The 23,530-nt window shown below is 35.0% G+C and overlaps 1 protein-coding gene across 8 annotated transcripts in view; it reads left to right on the top strand.

Moving 5' to 3' along the window:
* The window catches only part of Kiaa1109 (KIAA1109 ortholog), a 178,000-nt gene that overhangs the window by 99,720 nt on the left and 54,750 nt on the right, over positions 1-23,530 (top strand). For 7 of the 8 annotated variants that reach the window (XM_038346963.1, XM_038346970.1, XM_038346968.1 and 4 more), the window contains exons 45-54: positions 123-298; positions 744-919; positions 2,930-3,636; positions 4,131-4,376; positions 6,277-6,370; positions 8,759-8,809; positions 11,347-11,553; positions 12,795-13,033; positions 15,398-15,642; positions 18,639-18,744. In XM_038346963.1, the coding sequence (XP_038202891.1) occupies positions 123-298; positions 744-919; positions 2,930-3,636; positions 4,131-4,376; positions 6,277-6,370; positions 8,759-8,809; positions 11,347-11,553; positions 12,795-13,033; positions 15,398-15,642; positions 18,639-18,744 (2,247 nt within the window). The remainder of the gene's footprint in view (positions 1-122; positions 299-743; positions 920-2,929; positions 3,637-4,130; positions 4,377-6,276; positions 6,371-8,758; positions 8,810-11,346; positions 11,554-12,794; positions 13,034-15,397; positions 15,643-18,638; positions 18,745-23,530) is intronic. The other variant, XM_038346965.1, reaches the window with a different exon arrangement.

Raw genomic sequence — 23,530 nt, 5'->3', positions numbered from 1 at the left:
TTTTTCTTTATCAAGTGGTCTGATAAGGGTACTACAACATAGGTAGTCTTTAAATTTGACTTATTATGCCCTTTTATGGTTTACAAATGAGTTGCATTTTACTCTTGAAATATTACTGTTAGGAGTTGCACCCAATCTTCCTACGATACCATCAGCCTCAGATTTCAACACCGTCCTGTCTAGTGATCAGAATACTCTGGATGGGACACATTCACAGCACAGCACCAGTCAAGATGATGTGGCAGGTGTGGAAGAAGCCAACCAAGGCTTTCCTGCTGTTCAACTTGCTGATGCACAGGTGAGCTTGCCTGTTGTACTTGATACTGATACCTCCTTCAGCAGGGCTTACAGGAGGAACCATTAAGTAGTAGGTACTTGAAGTTCAAATGAACTCTATTCTGTGCCTGTGGTAAAAGCGTTCTTGCAGGGCAGGAACAGCCTTTAAAAAGTACATTGATTAGTTATGAATGCAAATTAACCAATAGTTTATTAAATTGAAAGTCTGATTATAATGTTTTTATTATGTGTAAAAATTTTACAGTAATATGACTAGAAAGTTAAATTTTATCATATCCCACAGTCTTTATATAAATCTAAAGCTAATCTTTGTTCTTCATCAAAGCAATTATGATATTTTTTGGTTTCACTTCACTTTGTGGTCATATATCCTATGTGCTGGACTAAGAACAGAAGTAAACAGTGAACAATTAATTATGGTAATATGGTGGTTTGATTTCTTCTAGGTTGTTTTTAAACCTCTTCTGAGTCATACTGGGATCCAGTCACAGGACACAATGCCCCTCTGTTATCGGATGTACTTTGGAGAACATCTTTCATTTTCAGGAACTTTGGACTGCCTCAGAGCAGATATTGTAGATTCAGACACAGCTAAAGACAGGAAAGGCAAAAGAGCAAGAAGGTGACATCATAGTGTATAAAATTCTAACCAAGAGTTATAATTAATTTTAGTATCAGTGAGAAGATAATTTCTAATTAATAAATGTAATAACCATATTTTGTTATAAATAATTTGTTGATTTTATTAATGGATCAAGCAGTCTATTTTAGGCATATTTTAAAGCATGTACATGAGATATTCTAAAGTATATCTATTGATAAATGCACTCAGCATTTGTATGCTTAGCTTCAGTAGTGGCGTTTTTATGGCTCTTTGGTTTGAATCTTTGCACTTATAGTTTATTCCTAACTTACCTTTTAAGTCAGCTTTTAGCAGATTTGTGTAGTCATGGATATATTTATATATGTATGCATGTGTCTGTATGATTGTGTGCACATGTGTATGTATGAGGGTGGAGTGTACACATGCACAGAGACCAGAAGAAGGTGTCAGGTAATCTCTAACATTTTCTACCTGTTCATTTGAGACAGTCTCTCCCTCACCTGAGATTAATATTTTGTTAGTTAGGCTGGAAGTTAGCAAATGTTAGAAATCCTCCTACTTCCTTAACCCTTAGAGCTGGGCTTACAGGTTTTCATGGATGCTTGGCTTGTTCAATGAGTGCTGAGGTCGATGCCAGTCCTCATGATTGCAGAGCAGACACTCTTAGTCACTGAGCCACCTCTCTAGCTCCTCAGACAGTGTTAGGAGTAGAGTAAAATTCATATTGAAAGCATGGCCATCAGAAACAAATGCGCATATGTGCTCTGAAGATAGGAGCTGTTACTGCCATTCTGAGTTTTCATGAGTAGTTCTTCCGGTTCCTTACTGCTTGAGTAGGCAGGTTTGTATCTGTTAATAGGTTTGATTGTTCTTTTCAGAAGTTGGAATTTTACTTTGGGTATATTCTTATACCTTGTTAAACTACAAAGAACACCTTAATATGTTACAAAAACATCATCAGAAATGCCACCTTTGACCACATTGCCATTCCTTATCTCACCTTGCTGCTTTTGTTCTAAATGACTGCTTCAGCATGTACCCAGAGTTCTTTTCTCCTTTCTCAACTCTTCTTTTTGATCATCATTATACATTTCAGGTTTTTTGGTTTGTTTATTTTTTTTTCTCAGAGATTTGTTTTTGCCCCCCACCCCAGTTTTGGATTATTTCATATCTTTTTAGTCTTCTGTTTGTTCTAGTTCTCAGTATAGCATTTCCTTCTGTAACCACATGTAGAACATTGATAGCAACTTGTGAGTGCCTGTATTTGTACGTATTATACTATAGTGTGCCATACATTTTATTAATAAATGCTATTACTCAGTAGGGAATTACAAGTTCTAGTTAAAAACTTAAATTAGTTTCTGATTTTTTAAAATAGGAATATAGTCTGTTTAATTTGCTCTGGGTGGCAGTATACTCACAGTGCATATGAAGAAAAGAGAGGAAATGCTGCTTTACTTGAGATTTGTTATTGTTGATAGAAGTTGAGTGGTTTTTAAAAATAAAATGTTTAAAGTGATCATACTTTCACAGAAGTTTTTAGATAAGTGAAGGGTTTAAAATAATTTTTTGTGTAAGATTTTAGGAATTTTTAGTGTGGTTTTGTTTTTAGTTTTCATTTCCATTTGAAACTTGTCAGACCAAGCTATGAGGATTTTCTAATAGCAAATAAAATTATAATGAGTTACAAATTTAGTTAATCATTTAGTATGAGGGCCTGCTTCTAACTGATCTCTTGTTAATACTAAGTTTCTATATTGTTGGGTATATTATTATTTTATTGAAACTTTTAAAATTGAAATTGAATGATACTGACTTCTTAGTAAATTTTAGTGTAAAATTAACAAGAAAAACTAAAGGCTGTCTGCTAATTCCTGAATAGACTAGTGCAAACACAAATGTATTGAATCTCTTACTTACTGGTACGTTTCACCTTCGAGGTTATTATGTCTATAAATGCATAAGAATATGCTATACTGTTCTTCAAAAAAAGCAAGTAACAGCTTTTTTTTCTTTTGAACATTTTAGGCAAGGCCATGTGAATCTTCCTCCACTTGAGTTCAAACCAGCATTAATGTTGGAAACCTTCAGCATCAGTGCTGTTGTGATGGAAAAGTCAGTGTGTACTCCTCAGAACCCTACCAGTGCTCTTTCCTTTCATGATCTCAATAAGCGCTACTACAACACCTTCCACTGCAATTTCACTATTTCCTGTCAGTCAATAAGTCAACATGTGGATATGGCTCTGGTTCGTCTTATCCATCAGTTCAGTACAATGATAGATGACATCAAAGCAACTCAGACAGACATTAAACTTAGTAGATATACAGCTGGATCAGCTTCTCCTACACCTACCTTCAAAACCAGAAAACACCGGGATTTCCGTTCATCTGACTTCAGCCGTAGTTCTAGAGGAAGTCTCAATGGTGGGAACAGAGTAAATAATGCTAAGAACAAACGGGCCAACAATGAGAACAACAAAAAAGAATCCCGAAACAAAAACTCACTAGGAAGGTCTGAAAGAAGAACTTCAAAAGTATCTAGGAAAGGTTCAAAAGATGTAGTGGATCACATGACCATCCATATGGATGACTCAGATTCCATTACAGTGTCAGAACAAAGTGAGCCTTCAGCTGAGTGCTGGCAGAATATGTATAAATTGCTTAACTTCTACTCACTTATCTCAGATCCAACAGGAATATTGGAAAAATCGTCAGAAACATTTGGACCAGCAGGTAACAGGCATTTTTATGATTTTTAAAATTTCTGTTTAGGAATGCTAAAGAGATGGTAGGTTGCTCACAATATTAATGGTATAAATTATTGAAATATAGAGAAATCGGTAGTTACCAAGGAGAGATAATAGTGCTGATATTCAGATATTCTATCAGCAAAGTTCCCATCTACCCTGACTGTTAACATGAACTACTATAGTGAAATTTTATTTATGTTTTATAAATAAAGCTTGCCTGAAGACCAGAAGGTAAAACCAAGCCACTAGATTTTCACACACCCTTAGACTACTCTTTAAGAGTTTTAGACAGATTTAATTTCAAATATCTACTAGTGGATACTAGGGAAGATGTTGGAAAAATAGTTATATTGTTTAGAGAAGGAAAAGGTCTAATTTGGAATTTGAAACCAAGAAAACTAATGCAGTATTTAGATCATTCTTTATGTTGGTTGCATTTTTCAAATCTCAAACCATATACTTCTGTTTGCTAAAAAGGTGTTCGGAGTCCTACAGAGCCAACATGTAGAGTTGTGTTTGAGAATGAACAAGACAACAACAGTTTGACTAAAACACAGAGGAAACGTAGTCTGGTAACCTCTGAGCCTCAGCATGTTACTTTAATCGTGTTTGGGATTGGCATGGTGAACCGCACACACCTAGAGGCAGATATTGGTGGGCTGACAATGGAGTCAGAGCTGAAAAGGATCCATGGCAGTTTCACTCTTAAGGAAAAAATGAAAGGTATGATGCTTTTCTGATACTGTGATGTTGCTTTTGTGAAAGAAGTGAATGCCAATTGTTGCAGAAATTCCCACCTAGCAGGCTTCTTCAGAAAATGAGACTTGCCAAAATTCTGCAAGTTAGTCAAGATCTGTGAATAGTGGGAGCTTTGATACCTAACAGAATTCCTTGGGAATGGACTCATTAATGTGTGATGCTGAGTACCTATTCACTAGCTTGTCTTTGAATGCCAATAACAGGTTTCTGATGTCCAAAAATTGAATAAAAAGTAAAATTTGTAAAATATTTGCTTTTCCTTACTACTTCTATAGAAATCTTATAACCTAATACTCATTTTAATATTCAGAAAAGCTAAGAGCTTTATAAAAATTCTATTAGTGGATAGAAAAATTCCCCTCTATTAATGAAAATGTGCCACTCATGTAAAAAATGATAATAGTATAATAATTAAATCTAGGAGAACATCTGCTTGAATATAGTCCATAACTATGTAGTGCGGGAGAATTGTCTGTATTGTGTCAGTCATATTTTAAATAAACACTGATTGGCCAGTAGCCAAGCAGGAAGTATAGGCGGGAAAACCAGACAGGAAGTAGAGGCGGGGCAATAAGAACAGGAGTATTCTGGGAAGAAGGAAGCTTCCTGCCCAGACACCAAAGAAGCAGGATGTGACCTGCCCTGCTGAAATAGGTACTGAGCCATGTGACTAACATAGATAAGAATAATGGGTTAATATAAATTATAAGAGCTAATAGGAAGCCTGAGCTAATGAGCCAATCAGTTTGTAACTTAGGGAGACATCTATGTGATTTTCTTTGGGGCTTACTGGCTATGGGAACTGGGCAGAACAGAAACCCCAACAAGCAGGCCTCTCCTGTTACAACTTTGTGTATCACAAAAAAATAATTCCACCAGATATAGTCAGATGTAAAATATCCCCCCAGTTTCAGAAGTTTTTGTATTGCACAAAGATGGGTATTCAATGCAAAATTTAGATTTATTTATTGGGTAACCAGAAAATTAACAAAAACACACAGTCATTCATAATTTTCTTTTCTTGTGAGACATGCAAACACATTAATTCTCAAATACAAGGCAAAGGATGTGTGGTGCACATACTTCAGATGGCTACAATGATGTAAAATTAAATTTTCTTTAACTTCAGTGGTTTTAAATTAACCAGGTTTTTTTGTTCTGTTTTAATAAATATAAGAGTTATATTGGTTCTTTTGGTTAGAATCTGGTAAGGGGACAATCTCTTCTAAATCAATTGGTTTAATATTACCCAAGTTTTATCAATAGTCTTTACACTGAATTTATTCTTTGGCCTAGCAATTCTAGTTCTTACAAACATAGAAAAAAATCATAATTGTGTGAAAATGAGTGATGTTAAAGAGCTAATTGTTATTTTTATAGCCCCAAGACAGTTTAAAATTTATTCATTTCAAATTGTATCATAGGATTTATTTAAATAAAAAAATGCTAAAAGAGAGAATCAGGCAAAATGACATGTTTATTTTATTTAGTTTTGTAAGTAATAAGTATATTAAAATCATAGCAAATATATGGTCCAAGAGTAATAGTTTATTTGATTTCTTTTTTTACGTTCAAAGTATATCTGTGGTATAGACCATTTAATGCCAGTAAATTATTTAATTCATGAAAACTTGTTAAATTGCATTTTTTTATAATTCCAGTTTTCGTATAGACTCTGTATGCATATATGAATACAAAAAAGTAAGCTGAGGAAGTTTTTTTAAAGGCAGTTTAACATTGAGTGCATTTCATTATAATTTACAGTTATCATTTGTCACAAAATATATTGTGAATAAAGTAATTTTACTATAAGATACAATGATATTATTTCAAGAACTCAGATTATTCTTTTCTCATATTTAAGATGTTTTACATCAAAAGATGACTGAGACATGTGCTACTGCTCACATTGGTGGGGTTAATATTGTGCTACTTGAAGGGATCACACCAAATATACAGTAAGTGTGTTTACTTTTACTGTTTTCTTATACTTCTTTGTTACAGCTTATAGAACACTTGGAATTTTTTGAATGAACTGGTACTTGTTAATTTTGAGATTTACACAGTGTTTCTAGATACTGCCACTTAGAATATTACCTAATAGGATATGAAGGTGATCTGGCTGCAACATCTGTCACCCCATTGATCTCCAGGGTTGATTTGATTGATCTGGCTGGCTAGGCAGGTGTCTCCTTCCTTCTTCACTGCCGATAGAAGAGAACTGGTTTTTGGTCAAGGGTATAAAACAAACTGCATTCCTCTGCTAGAACCGCCAAACAAGCTCCCAAGAATATCACCAATAAAATATTTTTGGAAAAAATAATTGATTTTGCTCTCCCTTCTTACCCTAAATTCACCTCTGTTTCAAAATAAGAAAGAGAAAAGCCCAATTTTTAGTACTTTGTGAGGTTGTCTTATAGAAAAAAGATCACAGTACAAATTTCTGTTTAGCATGTAGGTTGTAAGTTTTCCTATCATTTAAAAAGTTAACTAAAATTACAAAACTACAAACTCTTATTTAACTTTATATTAAGATTAAGTAACTCACTTAATTTAAAAAATTACTTACTTTATTAGATAAGTAATCATTACTCATATTCACCTAGACTTGAAATTTGTCATTTTGCACTTCACAAACTTAACAGTAAAGCCTTTGAAATCTGTGTTACAGTATAAATTAAGCCTTTTTAAAAGAGCATATCAAGCTGGTGTGGCAGCTCACATCTGTAATTTTAGTATTTGGGAGGTTAAGGAAGAACAGTACCACAAATTAGAGGCCAACTTTGGCTATATATTGTGTGCCAGGCTACCCTGGATTATTCTTTTTCTTAAAGAAAAAGAAACATCAACGACAACAAAAATCCAAGTTAAACAAAAACCCATATATTATATTTCAACTCTTCTTTGTTTTCTTTTTTAAATATAAGTTCTATTCTTGGATCTGTTCAGAATTATTTTGATATTGATAACATTTGCTCATGGTATTCCAACACTGTCTATCAAGATTGCATTTAACCATATGGCATTGTTTATATCTTTGGCAGTATTTGCCTTAATTTTTAATTTTTTTTGGTGGATCAGTTTTGCATTATAACTAAAATTGTTTAAATAGTTAAGGTCATATTTTGAGAATTTGTTCCTCTTTGATGGGATAACTAATGTTATGCTAAATGTTGTCCTGCAATATAGCCCTCAAACTAGCTAACCACTAAATAGAAGATTTGGCTACTACTGTAAAACTTACTAATAGATCAGCTACTAAACATGATTAGTTACAGTTCTAGTCACAGTGTTTTGGAAATCGGGGTAATGCATACCTACCTTGGGCAACATTTTAAGTAGGTATCTATAAACAGGTCAGAGCCTGGTGGAGGAGGTCTCTTGCCCAAGTAGCTTAGACCTGGAATCATTGACAGTTTATTTCCAGGAGCTTTCCAGGGCCAGATTCCATTTACTAAGCAGTCGTTGTCGTCTTCTTTTTCTTCTTCCTCCTCTTCCTCTTCATCTTCTTCCTTGTCTTCCTCCTTCTCCTCCCTTCTCCCCCTCCCCTCCTTCTCCTTTTTTTTTTTTTAAAGGGATTAGTAAGACCAGGAAATCCCCATGGTTGAAACATTATAGAATAATATTTAGTTGTATTATGAAACCCCTACTGTGGGTTAGGAACTGATTATCGCTCCCTTTACTTAATCTCAATGCAGTTCTGTGAGCTGAAGTGTTTTTAGCTCCACTTTATAGCATAAAAAGGAGTTGAGATTTAGAAAGATCAATGTATCAGCATAAACTGTTTAAAGTAGTCCAGCAGAAGAGCCCAAAGCTGCACTGCTTCCCCTTCCTCCCCCATCTGCAGAAAGTCATCGCAGAAAGCACACTTCATGATTGTTCCATTGACTCTAAGCCTCTTCCCAAAGCAAGCCAGATGCCCTTAGGTGTCCCCAGTGCTAGCTCTATCTGTGTCTCATTGTCTGTACTCTCTCTCAGGAGAATGCCTTCAGACTCTTCATCTTGTAAAAGTTAACATGTATTTAATGAGATTTTAAAAATGTAAAATTGATATTTCTTATCAGTTTTACTTGAAATGTAAAAGTTACTCATTTGTTACTGCCAACCTCTTAGAATTAAGACTTTTTGTTAACATTTTTTGAATTTATTCTTCAGCATTTTATTTCTAACCACAGTTGAAAGGAAATAGAGTGGGAAAAGATAGTTTCAAAAGTAATTTTAAAAAATTGTAAGAACTGGACATTAGTAAAGTTTCCTGATATGCAGTTCTGTTGTAACTAACTTACATGTGAATGCTGATTGCTTCCTTTTTGTTTTCCTGCTTTCTCTTGAATCTGCATCTGTAGATTGGAGGATTTTCCTACATCTCCTACAAGTACAGCCAAACAAGAGTTTCTGTATGTCATACTATTTTTCATGACTTGCGATTAATATCATATTGTATAATGTTTATGTTATCTTGATGGTATATTTATAGCTAACTACCATTTCAAAGCTTTACCATAGACACCAGTAGTTTAATACATATTAGTAGTCAATAACAGCCTAAGTGAGGCTGTCTCTTAGGTAAGACAAACTTTTAGTGTGTGTTGCTTGTGTTTCTGTAGACATGTTACTGTTTGGTACTATAACAAACCAAAAAAATCCACTTGGTGAGTTTTTGTTAATTACAAAGTAATTTTTAAAAACTAACAATGCAACTGCATGTTTCAGCTTTCTGATTTTTTTAATGGGAATATTTTAATTTCTGGTTGTCAAGTTTTATCTATGGCTTTTGCTACATGAGCATTTATGTTTTGAGTATCTTAATTTAAACCATCATGTATATGATATTTTGTTTGCAGTCAGCTGTACTTGAGGTGCATGTGTAAATGTTCACCTCGTGAGTCTATCAGCATGTCACATTAACATTTTACTTAGCATAGTTATGTCTTTGTAAATTTTTTATAAAATTTAAGTATGTTGACTAGGTAGGTGACCTATATATTATGTTTCCTGTTGGTATGATTATCATAGTTTATGAAATTTGTTTCATTATTGATAACAAGCCATAGACAAAACATCATTTGTTAAGTCTGTTGTTGATATTAGTATGTTGTGTTTCATTTTATGAGCTAAGAGTATTATAATTGAATTTTATTTCTAGAAAATATCCTGTGTAATATTTGTGTTTTTTATGCCTTTTGCTTTTACAGAAAAACAAACAGAACCACATTTAGTTCCACTCAGACAGTACCTAGTTTTTTTCTTTTTATTCACTTTCTCTGGATATTTAACAGAAAATCAATATTGACTTTATAGAGAATGCTTTTAGTGGCCAAAGGTCACATCTATAAAGAAAATATTTATGGACGTAGATATTATGTACTAGAAGGGCTCCAGGAAGGCAATAATGGAAAAGTAAAAGGTGGTCTTTGTTGTCATATCATCATTTTAGGCTACCCTAGTCTATTCTCAGGCTTTCTGCTGAGAGAGACAGTTACCTAGGATACAGTTGCTAAGTGGGAAAGATTTCCTGGCTTTAAGCATTGATCATGTCACACATTCCACATTGCTATTGTAGAAAAAAGCAAACTGATTTGAGATAGTCAGCACAGGCCAAGCTATGTAAATTAATATCCTCCACCTCCTTTCCTTTTTTATGTTTGAAGCCAATTCAAGGAGGCAAGGCCTGGAGGGAGTGTAGAGATTGAGACAGAGCCACTAGATTGGTGTAAAGCTGATAAAATTACAGTGTAAGTTAGGCTCTCTTGAACGGGACAGATCTTCAATCTTTGAAATCAAAATTTTCACTGAACCACCTTAGTAGAGGCCTCTGAGCTTTATATTTTAAATTTTGGCTTAAATTGAGAATTAAGTTTTGCACGTTTTCTTATAAAACCTTAAGTGATTTTTAGGCGGGCTAACAGGTTATAAAAGGAGATGTGAAAAGTAATGAAGATATATTGTTTTTTCAACTTACACTTTTACTATATGTAAAGAACTAATAAAAGTTCAATGCACACTGAGCAAAGCTATTGCTCTTGAATAAACATCAGCAAGATTTGTGATGCAGATAAAGGCTTTCCAGAGTTAAACAGCATGGTTATCCTGTACTGATGAAATTCAACTAGAAGTTGTAAAGGATGCTCTTGTCAGCCTTGAAAGAGATGTGGAGAGACCTGGGATATAAATTAGTTTGTAGGTTGTTAGTATGAGTTCTCTGTTTGCAGTTTTGTTATTTTTGAAGAGAGTTAACCACTTAATTTAAAGTACACATGTATATTTTATTCAAAGAAATGGTCACAATCTCACTTAAAAAATGATTAAAAGTTTGAACCATGCTTGTTATTCCCACTGTATATACAAAAAGTTCATGACAGATGTCCACAAAGACTGAATAAAGATTCATGGAGAGTGCAGTTTACAAGAGTTCTGCCAGATCTACTGTTACGTCTTAGCCTCATCACACCAGGGTCTATTCCCACTTCCTTTCCTGAGTTCAGGCAACAGGCTACCTGCCTTCTATTTCTTTTAACAGAGTAGATGATTGTTGGAATGACGTGTGTTCTTTGATTATATTTTAGAAGTATAATAAGTGTATTTTTCTTTTTGTATTGTGTCTGTTGCTTTAGATCCCAAATATAAATTGGAGGAAAAAAGAGGATTCTGAGTGAGAAAAAAAATCAAAATGGGATTTTTTTTGTGTGTACATATATAACGATGTGCTAATGTTTGTGCTTTTACTCACATTAATATTTACTAAAGAAATATTAGACTTTTCTCTGCAGTATAAATTTAGTATCTTTTTAAGGTGTTTTAAACTAGCTTTTCATACTCTTGACATATGAATGATCTCTTTCTAACTAATTGAGTAAGAATATATTATATTCTTGGTATTCTTCCAAAATTTTTATTTGGCTGTGTTTTAATAGTCTTCCTCCTCTGTTGCTAGAACTGTGGTGAAATGTAGTATTGCCAAGTCCCAAGCCCTCTACAGTGCCCAAAGAGGGCTGAAGACAAACAATGCTGCAGTATTCAAAGTAGGAGCTATCAGTATCAACATCCCTCAGCATCCTGCTACCTTACACAGCATGATGGTTCGAAGCTCTCACCAATTATCCAAACAAATCTCAGACCTTATTAGACAGCCTTCCACAGCGTGAGTTATTTCATTTTTTATATATTCTGTGACTATACAATAAAACATACCTTTTATTTTTGCTGTGATAGCAGAGGTTTGCAGGAAAATGAGCAGTTACTATGAGCATCGACTCTCACAGTAATGGGACTGGTAGAGAGTATCCCAATGACATCATGGAAGAATCATAGTGCATATCATTAAAGTATTACATCATCATGGCCCTATCATTGTCTCATGCAAAATAGGGAGCATAAACATAAAGTTTGAGAGATCTTCGATTTTTATTGGCATCATAAGAAATACCAATTAGCTGGACTGTGGTGGCGCACACTTTTAATCCCAACACTTGGAAGGCAGAAGCAAGCAGATCTCTGTGAGTTCGAGGCCAGCCTGGTCTGCAGAGCAAGTTTCAGGACATGTTCCAAAGCTACACAGAGAAACCCAGTCTTGAAAAAGAGGGGGAAAAAAGCTGGGCAGTAGTGGCACACGCCTTTAATCTCAGTACTCAGAAGGCAAAGGCAGGGGGATCTCTGTGAGTTCAAGGCCAGCCTGGTCTGCAAAAGCTAGTTTCAGAACAGGCTCCAAAGCTACAGAGAAACCCTGTTTTGAAAAAAATAATAAATAAATAAATAAATAAGCAAACCAATTTTTAAAAAAAGCAAATTAATAAATTCTAGAACTGTCAGTCCTTGTTTAATTTTAAGAAATTGCAGTGGTCATTTGTAACGTGCATGGTTTTGTATGTTCTTTTATTGTGAAATTACTGTTTATGATTGAAGATGGACTACAATGCCATATAGCATTTTAAAAGGCAGTAAAATCAGACCTTTTCACAGTAACTTATTCTCTGTGTATGTTGCCACTATTTATAGCTTCTACTTTCTGATCTCTCTCTCTCTCTCTCTCTCTCTCTCTCTCTCTCTCTCTCTGTGTGTGTGTGTGTGTGTACATGCATGCTTACCTTTCCCCATCCTATAGTTTCTCCATGTGTATGTGTATGCAGACGTGTGTGTCTGCACATGCATGATTGCTTTTCCCCATCCTATAAAGTGACAAAATAGCATGTATTTTGATAGTCTTGATTTTTTTCTATAATTTTTAATCTAGGTTCTCATGTTAATAAGTTATGACATAAGATATTACTCTGTCTGTTTTTCTAGATCATCATTATTTATTAGCTGTTTTTCCACTGAGAAATCCAGTACTTTTATTCAATAAAGTATTTGCTAATAGTTTTAATGTTATATTTTGGTTTATAGCCCACAGCCTATGAAAGAAGATATTGCAACCCCACTGCCTTCTGAGAAAACTCCAACAAGTGTTAATCAAACTCCTATTGAAACAAATGAATTTCCTCAACTACCAGAAGGTTTAGAGAAGAAGCCTATTGTTCTCAAATTTAGCGCCATGTTAGATGGCATAGCCATTGGAGCAGCGCTCTTACCATCGCTGAAAGCAGAGTACAAGATGGGGAGAATGAGAAGCCATGGAATGACAGGTAACATTGAATTATGAGTCTAACCACATAAAACTGATGGTATTTTGAAAAGAAAGTATTTTGATGAAAAGGTAAAGCTCTTAAAAATATGATATTAAAAAATAACTAAATAGCCAGGCATGGTGATAACACTTTAATCTCAGTACTAGAGAATCAGAGACAAGTGGATCTCTGTGAACTTGCGACTAGCCTGGTCTATGTTGTGAGTTCAGAGCAACATAATGAGACCCTCTCAAAAAGTAACAAACAAACAAATAAATAAATTGATCATTCAAAGTTCAACAATGATATTCTTTTATAAATTTTATTTATGTAGCCTTTTATAACTTCATTTATGATTACAATGTATTTTGATCTTATCTACTCTCCTCATTGCCAACTTTTCCCAGACACCTCTAAATCACCCTTAAATATCTTACCTTCTTTTTCCCCCATTTATAAAGTGGTTTTAATCTTCTTTGTCATTTTTGCCTTGTCTCAATTCTAGTTTTTAAGGTATAATAACATTTTACTAATGAGTCTGTTTGCTGTGTTTTTCATAGGTTTCAAAACCTTTGTCATTTTAACAAAACTGATTTCTTTTCCTACTGTGTTACAAAATTTCTGTAAAGAATAATTGGTTGCTATATACAGATACTTTCTTTTATACCTGTTGAAATAAAAATGTCTTTTTCTTTTCCTTGCCTTAACATGATAAACTAGAGCATTTAAAGTACTAATAGATTTATTTTAGCAGAGATATGTTACGTTAAGGATCTCTGTATTACTTACTACTCCTTACATTTCGGAGTTTGTTGATTAAGAGGTTAAAAAACATTTCAACCTTTATATTACCAGAAATAGAAACACTCTAAAGTGAGCTTTTGCATTTGGCAAAGTTAGCATGGGCTTTCAACTATCAGAGGCAGTCCTATGAGTACATTGGCTAATTTTAATTTGTTCATATATTCAAGTCATTTAGAATACATAGATTAATGGAAAAAGCAAGCCATATAGGCAGTTTAGAACTGTTTAAGAACAGAGTGAACAGCTTATTGAATATCCATACAAGTAAGAACCCAGAATTCTATAAATAAGGAAAAAGGACACAGTCAGTAAAAGAACGACACTGTAACATGAGGGGCTGGCTTGTAGGGGTTTCTGTCCTGCCCAGTTCCCAAAGTGTTAGGTCCCTAGAAAATCACAGAGAGTCTATTATTAGATATAAAGTGATTGGCCCATTAGCTCAGGCTTTGTATTAGCTCTTTAACGTATATTAACCCATTATCCTTATCTATGTTAGCCACATGGCTCAGTACCTTTTTCAGTAGGGTAGTACGTCACATCCTGCTTCTTTGGTGGTCTGGGCAAGACTGGCAAGTGAGTGTCCTTCCCAGAATTCTCCTGTTCTCATTGCTACACCTTTACTTCCTGTCGGGTTGTCTCACCTATACTTCCTGCCTGGCTACTGGCCAACAGCGTTTATTTAAAACGTAATTGACAGAATACAGAATTGTCCCCCACCATGACACATTCTTGATTACAGATGTATGATAACTGAGACCTAGGGTTGCTTTGATCTGGATGAATTTTATTTAGTGATGCTCACAGTAGAGATAGTAGGAGACAGACCCTACCTCTTGAAGCTTGCAGTAGCTAGTCAAAGGTATACTTGATTGTAGCAATTGTATAAGAGGGAACTGAGAGAGTGGCAGTCTGCTGTTTATGAGAGGAACATGCGTGTATATTCATTATCTTTATCAATGTGTAGTCATAGGTATATACACTGAGCAGTGATAGAGTTGATGGCAATACAGCTTCTACCAATTCCTCGTGCCCACATAGATAACTAAAGAGTATTGGCAAAATAATGGAATTGACTATTCATTAATATTTGCTTGACCAACTCTGCCAGTTAGAGGCTTTAAATAATTTAACACAATATTGAGCTAAAATTTATAGCTTATTATTTAGCCTCTTAATAGTTGTTAAGGCTAAAGGAATGTGTACTTAATATTTCAGAATTTGGGAATTGTTTTTAGCTTGAGTTGTTGTAGTATAGCTCCTCTACATGAAGGGCAATGTCTTTCTGTTCTACCTTCTGTGATATACTAACTCTGTGTCTTTCTGCATATGATACAATGCTGGGTACCCAGGAGGCTTCATAAATACTGCTGTATTGCTTAATGGCACTTGCAAATTCTTAAAGTGAGCGAATATACTTGTTTAAAGATAAAGAATCTCTCATATATAAATTTTAAATATTGCTTTTATGTATATCAAACTGAGGGATGACAAGACATTTTTCTTAAGACACCATTTTTGGAAAAGTGAAAATATTAACACATGCTTGTATGACTATATAATGTTCCTTACTTCTTACAGGTGCACAAACAAGGTTTACATTTGAGTTACCAAATCATAGATTGCGTTTTACTTCAAAAGTTTCTGCAACAGATATGTCAACGATCCCTCCTTCTGCAAGTCTTAATCTTCCACCTGTTACCATGTCAGGGAAATATATCATGGAAGAACATGATAGTTACTCAGATCAAGTGTGGAGCATAGATGAGCTGCCTTCTAAACAGGGCTACTATTTACAAGGGAATTATCTACGTTGTGTAGCAGAAGTAAGTTTACTTTTAAAGTTACTTTTAGCAGTTTTTATGATTTAAGTATTTAGATACCAATATATGTAGTGATCTAAACTTTGGAGGTTAAATGTTAAATTGTTTGTTCATACAGAAGAAGAAATCCTACTGAATTTGAAAAGGAATGAGCATGTGTCTGTGTCTGACTCCTCCCCCTTGCTTTATTGAAACATGCTTTTAGGAACAATATACTAATAATCTATTACTTTGTATTTTATATATTAAATTTCAAGTCCATCATGGCAATGTTTTTATGGCTTATTTGATTATAAAAAGGGAATTTACTTCTATGGTCCTTTAATTAACTTTGAGTTAAACATACTGTTCTCTTTTTTAAGTGGGGGACAAACTGATTTTTAATATGGTCATATGATTTAAAACATTATTAGTCATGTTCTGGAGGTCATATGGAAAAATGAAACAAATTAACAAATTCATTTATTATTTAAGAAAGAGTTAAAAGCTGGCACTCCTGACTGCCTCATTATTTTTTTTTTCACCTCTATGTATAACTGTCAAAAACTTCAAAAACATGACATACCTTTTCCATTTGGTTTGAAAATCTATAAGAAAGCTCTTTGAGTTCAATGGAAACACTGTAACTGGAAGAGACACATTTAATTATTATATACCTTTTCTAAACTGGCCTTCACACCTAAGAGTTTGGATTTCTTTTAGTTTTTAATTTCTTTTTATTTTATTTTATTTTTTTGGTTTATTTTTTTATATTTAAAAATTTCCATCTCCTCCCCTCTTCCTCCCCCTCCCCTCCCCTCCCCTCCACCTATACCCCCCCTCCCTCCCTCTTCAGGCCAAGGAGCCATCGGGGTTCCCTACTCTATGTTAAGACCAAGGTCCTCCCAACTCCCCCCAGGTCCAGGAAGGTGATCAACCAAGCTGAGAAGGCTCCCACAGAGCCTGTCCATGCAGAAGAGTCAAAGCTCAGCGCCTTTGTCCTTGGCTTCTCAGTCAGCCTCCACCGTCGGCCACGTTCAGAGAGTCTGGTTTGGTCTCATGTTCCATCAGACCCAATCCAACTGGAGTTGGTGATCTCCCGTTAGTTCTGTCCCACCGTCTCCATGGGTGAAAGCACCCCTCACGGTCCTGACTTTCTCATGTTCTCTCTCCTTCTGCTCCTCATCAGGACCTTGGGAGCTCAGTCTGGTGCTCCAATGTGGGGCTCAGTCATTTTCTTCATCTATCGCCAGGTGGAGGTTCTATGGTGATATGCAAGAAATTCATCAGTATGGCTATAGGAACTGGCCTTTTCAGGCTTCCTCTCCTCAGCTGCCCAAGGGACTAGCTGGGGGCATCTCCCTGGAAACCCGGGAACCCCTCTAGAGTCAAGTCTCTTGACAACCTTCAGATGGCTCCCTAAATTAAGATATATGCTTCCCTGCTCCCATATCCACCCTTCTTGTATCCCAACCATCCCATTCCTCCGAGCTCCCCCCATTCTCCCCTTCACGCTTTTCTCTCCCCATCTTCCCTTGGCCGCGTCTCGCCCCACCCTCAAGTTCCCAATTTTTGCCTGGTGATCGTGTCTACTTCCAATATCCAGGAGGATTACTATATCTCTTTTTTGGGGGTTCACCTTCTTATTATCTTCTCAAGGATCCCGAATTATAGGCTCGATGTCCTTGTGTGCATGTGTATGAGTGTGTGTATGTGTCTGTCTGTCCATCCATGTCCATGATATGTTGATGGAAGTGGATGCCATAGCACACATATGGCGATCAGATGACTCTTTGTGGAGTTTGTTCTTTTTTACCTTGGTTTTGGGGATAAAACTCAGGTCTCCAGGATTTTATCATAATCTCCTTTGCCCAGTAATCTACCTAGCCAGGCCAAGAGTTGAAACTTCTGTATTTGAAAAACAAGTATATCCAAATGTACACAGGATTCTAAGAAGCCAAAGGTTGATTGAAGTAGGAAATTTTATATGGCAGGTATGCTTTCCACATAGAAAAATGGGTGGCAAATATAGTTGAGCAGTACTAATAATAATGCTTCATTTCAAAGTAAATTTAAAGCATTATATTGTATAAGTCTATCTTAATGTTACATATTAAAAAGAAAGAATTTATACTCTAGGAAAAATACAATCTCAGATTTACCAAAAAGGAAAAGAAAATAACAAATTATTTTCAAAGCATATAAAGTTGAACCTTATTTCAAATTGCCTATTTTATTGTGTCCTACTATAAATACACTGTAGCTCATCCTTGTCCTGTCTGTACAATTTTGTGCAAGATAGAGTGCCTGGTACAGAGTTGGAGGGATAACTAGTGGTTAAGAACATGTACTGCTCTCCCAGAGTAACTGCGTTCAGCTCCCAACAACATCAGGCAACTCCATAGGAATATCACCCCTTAGGCCTGTGTGGACACTTGCATTCATATGCACATTCCCACACACAGACAAGATACATAATTAAAAATAACAAAAACAAATTTTTAAAAATGTGCCTCCAGGTCTAATTAAGTGTTTTGTGATTTCTAAGATGACAAATATATTTTCCTCTTTTAACTTTTGATCAAAATATGAACCTTGTCACAATGATAAAGTGCTTTAATCAAAAGAGTGCTTGACTCTATGTTTTTGTAATGGTCACTTAATAACTAGAAGCTGCTTTCTGCTTCATCTGTTTATTGACTAATTCTGTCAGAAATTAATGCTTTGTACTAATCACAAGATACATGTTTCATATGATTAGATTAGGTATCTGATTGGTAATTCACTCTCATAAAATCCTGAGGTCTATAGTGTGCTGTTTTAGGGATTTTGTTTTTAATCACTATAGCTTTACATTTAATTTAAATAGAATTGATCATTGGAACTGAATAAGCCCTCTTTCAATGCATTGTTCTCATATACTATGTAGATAATTATCTCCTTTTCCTAGAGTTTTTTGGCTTCGTGGAAATGCAGTACAGTGCTAACATACAATCTCACACTCTGATTTTGTTTGGCAGGTTGGTTCCTTTGAACACAATCTTACAACAGATCTTTTAAACCACTTGGTGTTTGTACAGAAAGTGTTCATGAAGGAAGTGAATGAAGTAATACAGAAGGTGTCTGGTAAGGCTCTCTGTGACCTAGCAATCCAAGGTCTATTCTTATTTGCCTGTGAGTTTTCATGATCTGAACTAAGATAAGTGACACAAAAGTAAGAAAAATTATTTGGTAACTTGTGTGTGTGTGTGTGTGTGTGTGTGTGAGAGAGAGAGAGAGAGAGAGAGAGAGAGAGAGAGAGAGAGAGAGAGAGAGAGAGAGAGAGAGAGGGTGAGAGAGAAGATACATATCCAGAGAAGAAAAGAGAACATCAGCTAGCATTTTAAAATTGTCTTCATCTTATTCCCTTAAGCTGGGATCTTTCATTGAACCTGGAGCTTGCTTTTGTTATTTGAGATGGTAGAGAGCTATATTTCAAGAAAGAAAACCTGTAGGCTGGTGAGGGGAGTCTCTGTAAGAATCAAAGCCCACCATTCACTTACAATTTGGGGTAATTATAGGGTAGACTTGGCAAGAAGCAGAAAGTAGGATGAAAAGTTTCCTTTTTTGATCAGAGATGGACTTTTTCTAGGAGTAGCCAAAGAAATGATGAATAGTGAGTCAAAGAATGTCAGATGATAGGTAGCCATCTCTTATGTACAGCTGTTAGGTCTGCAGAAGTATGTATGAAAGAAATGTAGGTGATTATCAGGGGTAGTGGTTGGGGTTCAAAATGCCATGACCATGATTCACATTGGTGACTTTTGTATGTATGGATGGATGGAGAAGAGGACACATTTGTTGTTCATGTAGTTCTTACCTACTTTCAAGATCAGCATCTTCATCATGGTTTAAGGACAGTTTCTAGTGTTGGAAACTTTGGAAAAGGATGCCATAAGGGTAGAATCCTTTAATGGCATCCAAACCTGTTAGTACCTGTCTGTCTAGCTAACATTCACAGCTCACAAGTTGAGACCCTTATTGATGTTGAATAAGTCTGGCCTCTTCCAACTAAAATTAGAAGAATAAAGGGGTTTAGAGTCTTCATTCTTGCTGACTTTCAAGCATTGGAGAACAGTCAAAGGGACCCAGAGTCAGATTATTTTAGGACGATTTGAATATGGATCAACTGTAAATAAATATAGACAAAATTAAGACAGTGGTTGAATGTAAAAGTCTAGAGAATTGCCTTACCCCTAAGATTATACTAGATTTAACTGATTTTTACTATAGAGATACAGAGATTCAGGTGTAAAGCTATTCACCAATGAGAAGGTAGTCTTTGGCATATTTTTAATCTTATTTTGTAGATCTTGCAAAGCAAAGGAGGCATAATCAGAATTTTCAGAAATACATAAATAAGAATATGTCGATGGTTAGAAAAAAAATTTGAGTCTTTTAACTTGATTAAGAGCTTTAATTTGATTAAAAACCTATGTTTTGTATTATTATCAATTATTTTAACTTCAGTTGTATTTTCCTGCTGTATGCTTAAGAATTTGCAGATGGATTAAATTTATATCAATAAAGCAAAATCCTAAAAAAAAAATTTGCAGATGGCCAAAATTAATTACTTTCTCTTACTGTCATGGACATTTAGACTCTGGTCCTCAAGAATTACTTGCACTTGGGAGGAGTCTGTCTTTGTTAGCCTTGCTTAGCTGTTCCATCTATCTGAGGATAAGTCAAAGAAAGACCTTACTTGACTATGGCTTCACCTGGAAATATGGAGGAAATTTTCCTCTGTGTTTACCTTCTATGTAGAATGGATATTAGGTACAGTCTACCTGGAAAACAGACAGGTGACTCACCAGGACTACACTAGGAGTTGATCATGGAAGGCAAAGAACAAAAATACCTTGCCTCTTAATCCCTCTGTGCACATTATTATAACTCTCCAAGTAGTTACTGAGCGCCCAGATTTGTTAACACCAGTTGAGTACTTTAACTACCATGTAATAGATAAAGTTTGGGAAAAACCTAAGCACTTTTAAATAAATTTGATTAGATACACATTTTGTTCTTTTGAGTCGGTGCTTGTGTTACCAAGAACAAATAAATAACTTAAGAGAACACGTTTTAATTTAATAGAGGTTTATTATCAGTGTATTCTACTTTGACCTTAGAAATTTATATGTATATATATGATCTCTAAGTCTCATCTTTTACATGTCTTATATCACTTAAAGCCTTTATGGCTTGCTTAGACTTTCCAGCAAGAATGGCTACTCTTAACTTTTTACATAAATGCTAGGGACCCAAACCCAGGTCCCTCTCCTTCTACAGCAAGCTCTCTTACCCATTGAGCCATCTTCCAAGCCCTGGATAAATGCTTGTGTCCATACATCATTCCTTCATATTTTTGTTCTTTATTATATTTTTAGGTTATCATGCAAAGTAATGGGTTTCATTATGACATTTTTACATAGACATCATTATACTTTGTTTTCATTTGCTTCTCTGCCCACACATGCAAGCCCCCCTTTCCAGTCAGCCTTCCTTCTGCCTTTACAGCAGCATTCCATTGCCTTTTCCCGTACTTAAGAGCTCTTATTTCCCCACCACAATAGCCTGCTACTTAATTCATTTTCTATTACAGAGAAGTTACTGCTTATTCTTTATTTAACTAAGAACTGTGAAGACTCTGAAAAAGAACCCTATAGTTCTTACTTGGTCGCACATGCTCTATGTTGGTTGTGCCATAAGATCATTCTAGAGCAATGTTTCTCAATCTTCCTAATGCTGAGACCCTTTAAAACAGTTTTTCATGTTGTGTTGTCCCCATCCATAAGTTATTTCCATTGCTATTTCATAACTAATTTTGCTACTATTATGAATCATAATATAAGTATTTTATATGAAGGATATCTGATACATGACCCCTGTAAAAGGGATGCTTGAGCCACCAAGGGGTTCATGATCCACAGGTTAGAACCTCTGCTCTAGAGTCATCTGGAACCTAATTTTGACTATAGAATCATGTCGGAGGCCTATACTGACTTAAACATTTTTATTAACAGTATTTTAAAAATAATTCTCAAAGTGCAAGTAAATATGCTGTGAGATTTTTTTCTCTTTAGTATGTGATATACTTTTGTAATTCTAAGTAGAAATTGTCTTATATAGTTATCTTTATAAATTGTATTTCTGTATAAAAGAACTGATATAAATCAGTTTAAGTAGAACTTATGAGACAAAATATGTGTCTCTAAGTTAAATCATGAAGAAGTTACAAAGATGTGGAAATAAGAGTTATTGGACTTAGCAAACTTACACCTCCATTAGGATGCTCTCTCTCACATACACACAACACACACAAAAAAATGAATGAATGAAAAAATGTAATATTAAAAGTCTTAAGGAGAAAGAATACTTTATGTATACATTATCACTGAGGACTTCATAATATCAGGATGACTTGAACTAGGGCTTGAATACATTCTACATTTTGATTATAGAACCATTCCAAAAGACAGGGAGAGTCTCAGGAAAGAAAACAGCAAGTCATGTTCATTTGCTGTGATTGAATAAGTCTTATGGGGGTCTAAAGAAAGTTAGGAAGACTTGTCATAACTGTTGTGAGAAGGGTATCATAGATATGACTGAAGATGACAAGTTGGTCATGAAACAGAACAGGTACACTTGACAGAGTTGAGGAAAACACTGAGAACCCACTAAAATAATGCTTTCCCAAAGAAACTCAATGTAATTTGGGAGATAACTATGGGGATAAATAAAAATTATGACAGAAATGGATATTTTTTGACACATCACATGAGAAAGAAAGATCAAGTTCTCATCATGATATATCAGGGGAGAACTGATAAATGAGAATTATTAGAATAAGAGTGACTATAACAGTGTAGGGTGGGCTAGGTGAGCACATGGCACATTGCATGCACTCCACAACTCACGCTCCTTGGTACCAGGGCCCACACAGATCTCTGCATGGTTGAGAATGCAGCAAGTAAATAAGAACATAATATGCTTTAGAAAAGGGAGTTAAGAGAATGGTAACATCAGAGAGAAAACAATAATAGTGATTTAACATTTAAAAATTTTTCACTGAAAAGTAATGTAAAAACCTTCTTTTGGAATGAGTTAGCGTGAGACTTCCAAATGTGGCATCGGATAAAGCCTTATTTAAGGAAATTAAGACATTTAAGAAATGGTGATGAGTAATTTTTGTCACCTGAAATTTTGGTTGTAGCTGACGATTGAGACAAGAAGAAAGATAAAATAGTTGATAGCTGACTGCAGATAAGATAATCACTGATTTCATTAATTAAATTTCGTTAAGAAAGGTTTTTGTGGATTTCTGATATGAGGTAGAATTTAGGGCCTGATGATAAGCAGAAGAGGAGAAAAAAGTAGGTTTTAAGTTTTAGAGCAGAACTGTTGGAAGAGGGAAAGTGTAAGCATGCAAGGAGGCACTTAGCATACAAAGATACATAAATCTACACAGATTTATGTTAAATAATAGGTTCTGGTATTCTGAATATCTGTGTTCCTGTCTCATCATACATGCCATTCCTTTTTACTCTCCTGCCTGTACACATACACAATGTGTGTGTGTAAAAACACAGATAGATATCTCCTCTGAATCAGTCACTCTTTCTCTGTCTTACCGTGTACATTCTGTAAATTGTGGCTTCTTTCTATACCTTTCTTCTTATTTTTTCTTTTTATATTGCAGTAGAAATCACAAAATATGTTTTTATCATAGTATTTATTGAATAGATTTTAGATCACTAGTCAAATTTTAAGAGCCAATATGAAATCAATATCTTTTTCAAATCTTTCAAATCTGATTCTTTGTTAATTTGTTATGGCTGTAGTAGAAGTATTTTCTTCCTCACTTCTATAGATTCTC

The sequence above is a fragment of the Arvicola amphibius genome, chromosome 11 (genome assembly GCF_903992535.2).
Source record: "Arvicola amphibius chromosome 11, mArvAmp1.2, whole genome shotgun sequence".
Classification (NCBI taxonomy): Eukaryota; Metazoa; Chordata; class Mammalia; order Rodentia; family Cricetidae; genus Arvicola; species Arvicola amphibius.
This window is presented reverse-complemented; position numbering and strand designations above follow the sequence as displayed.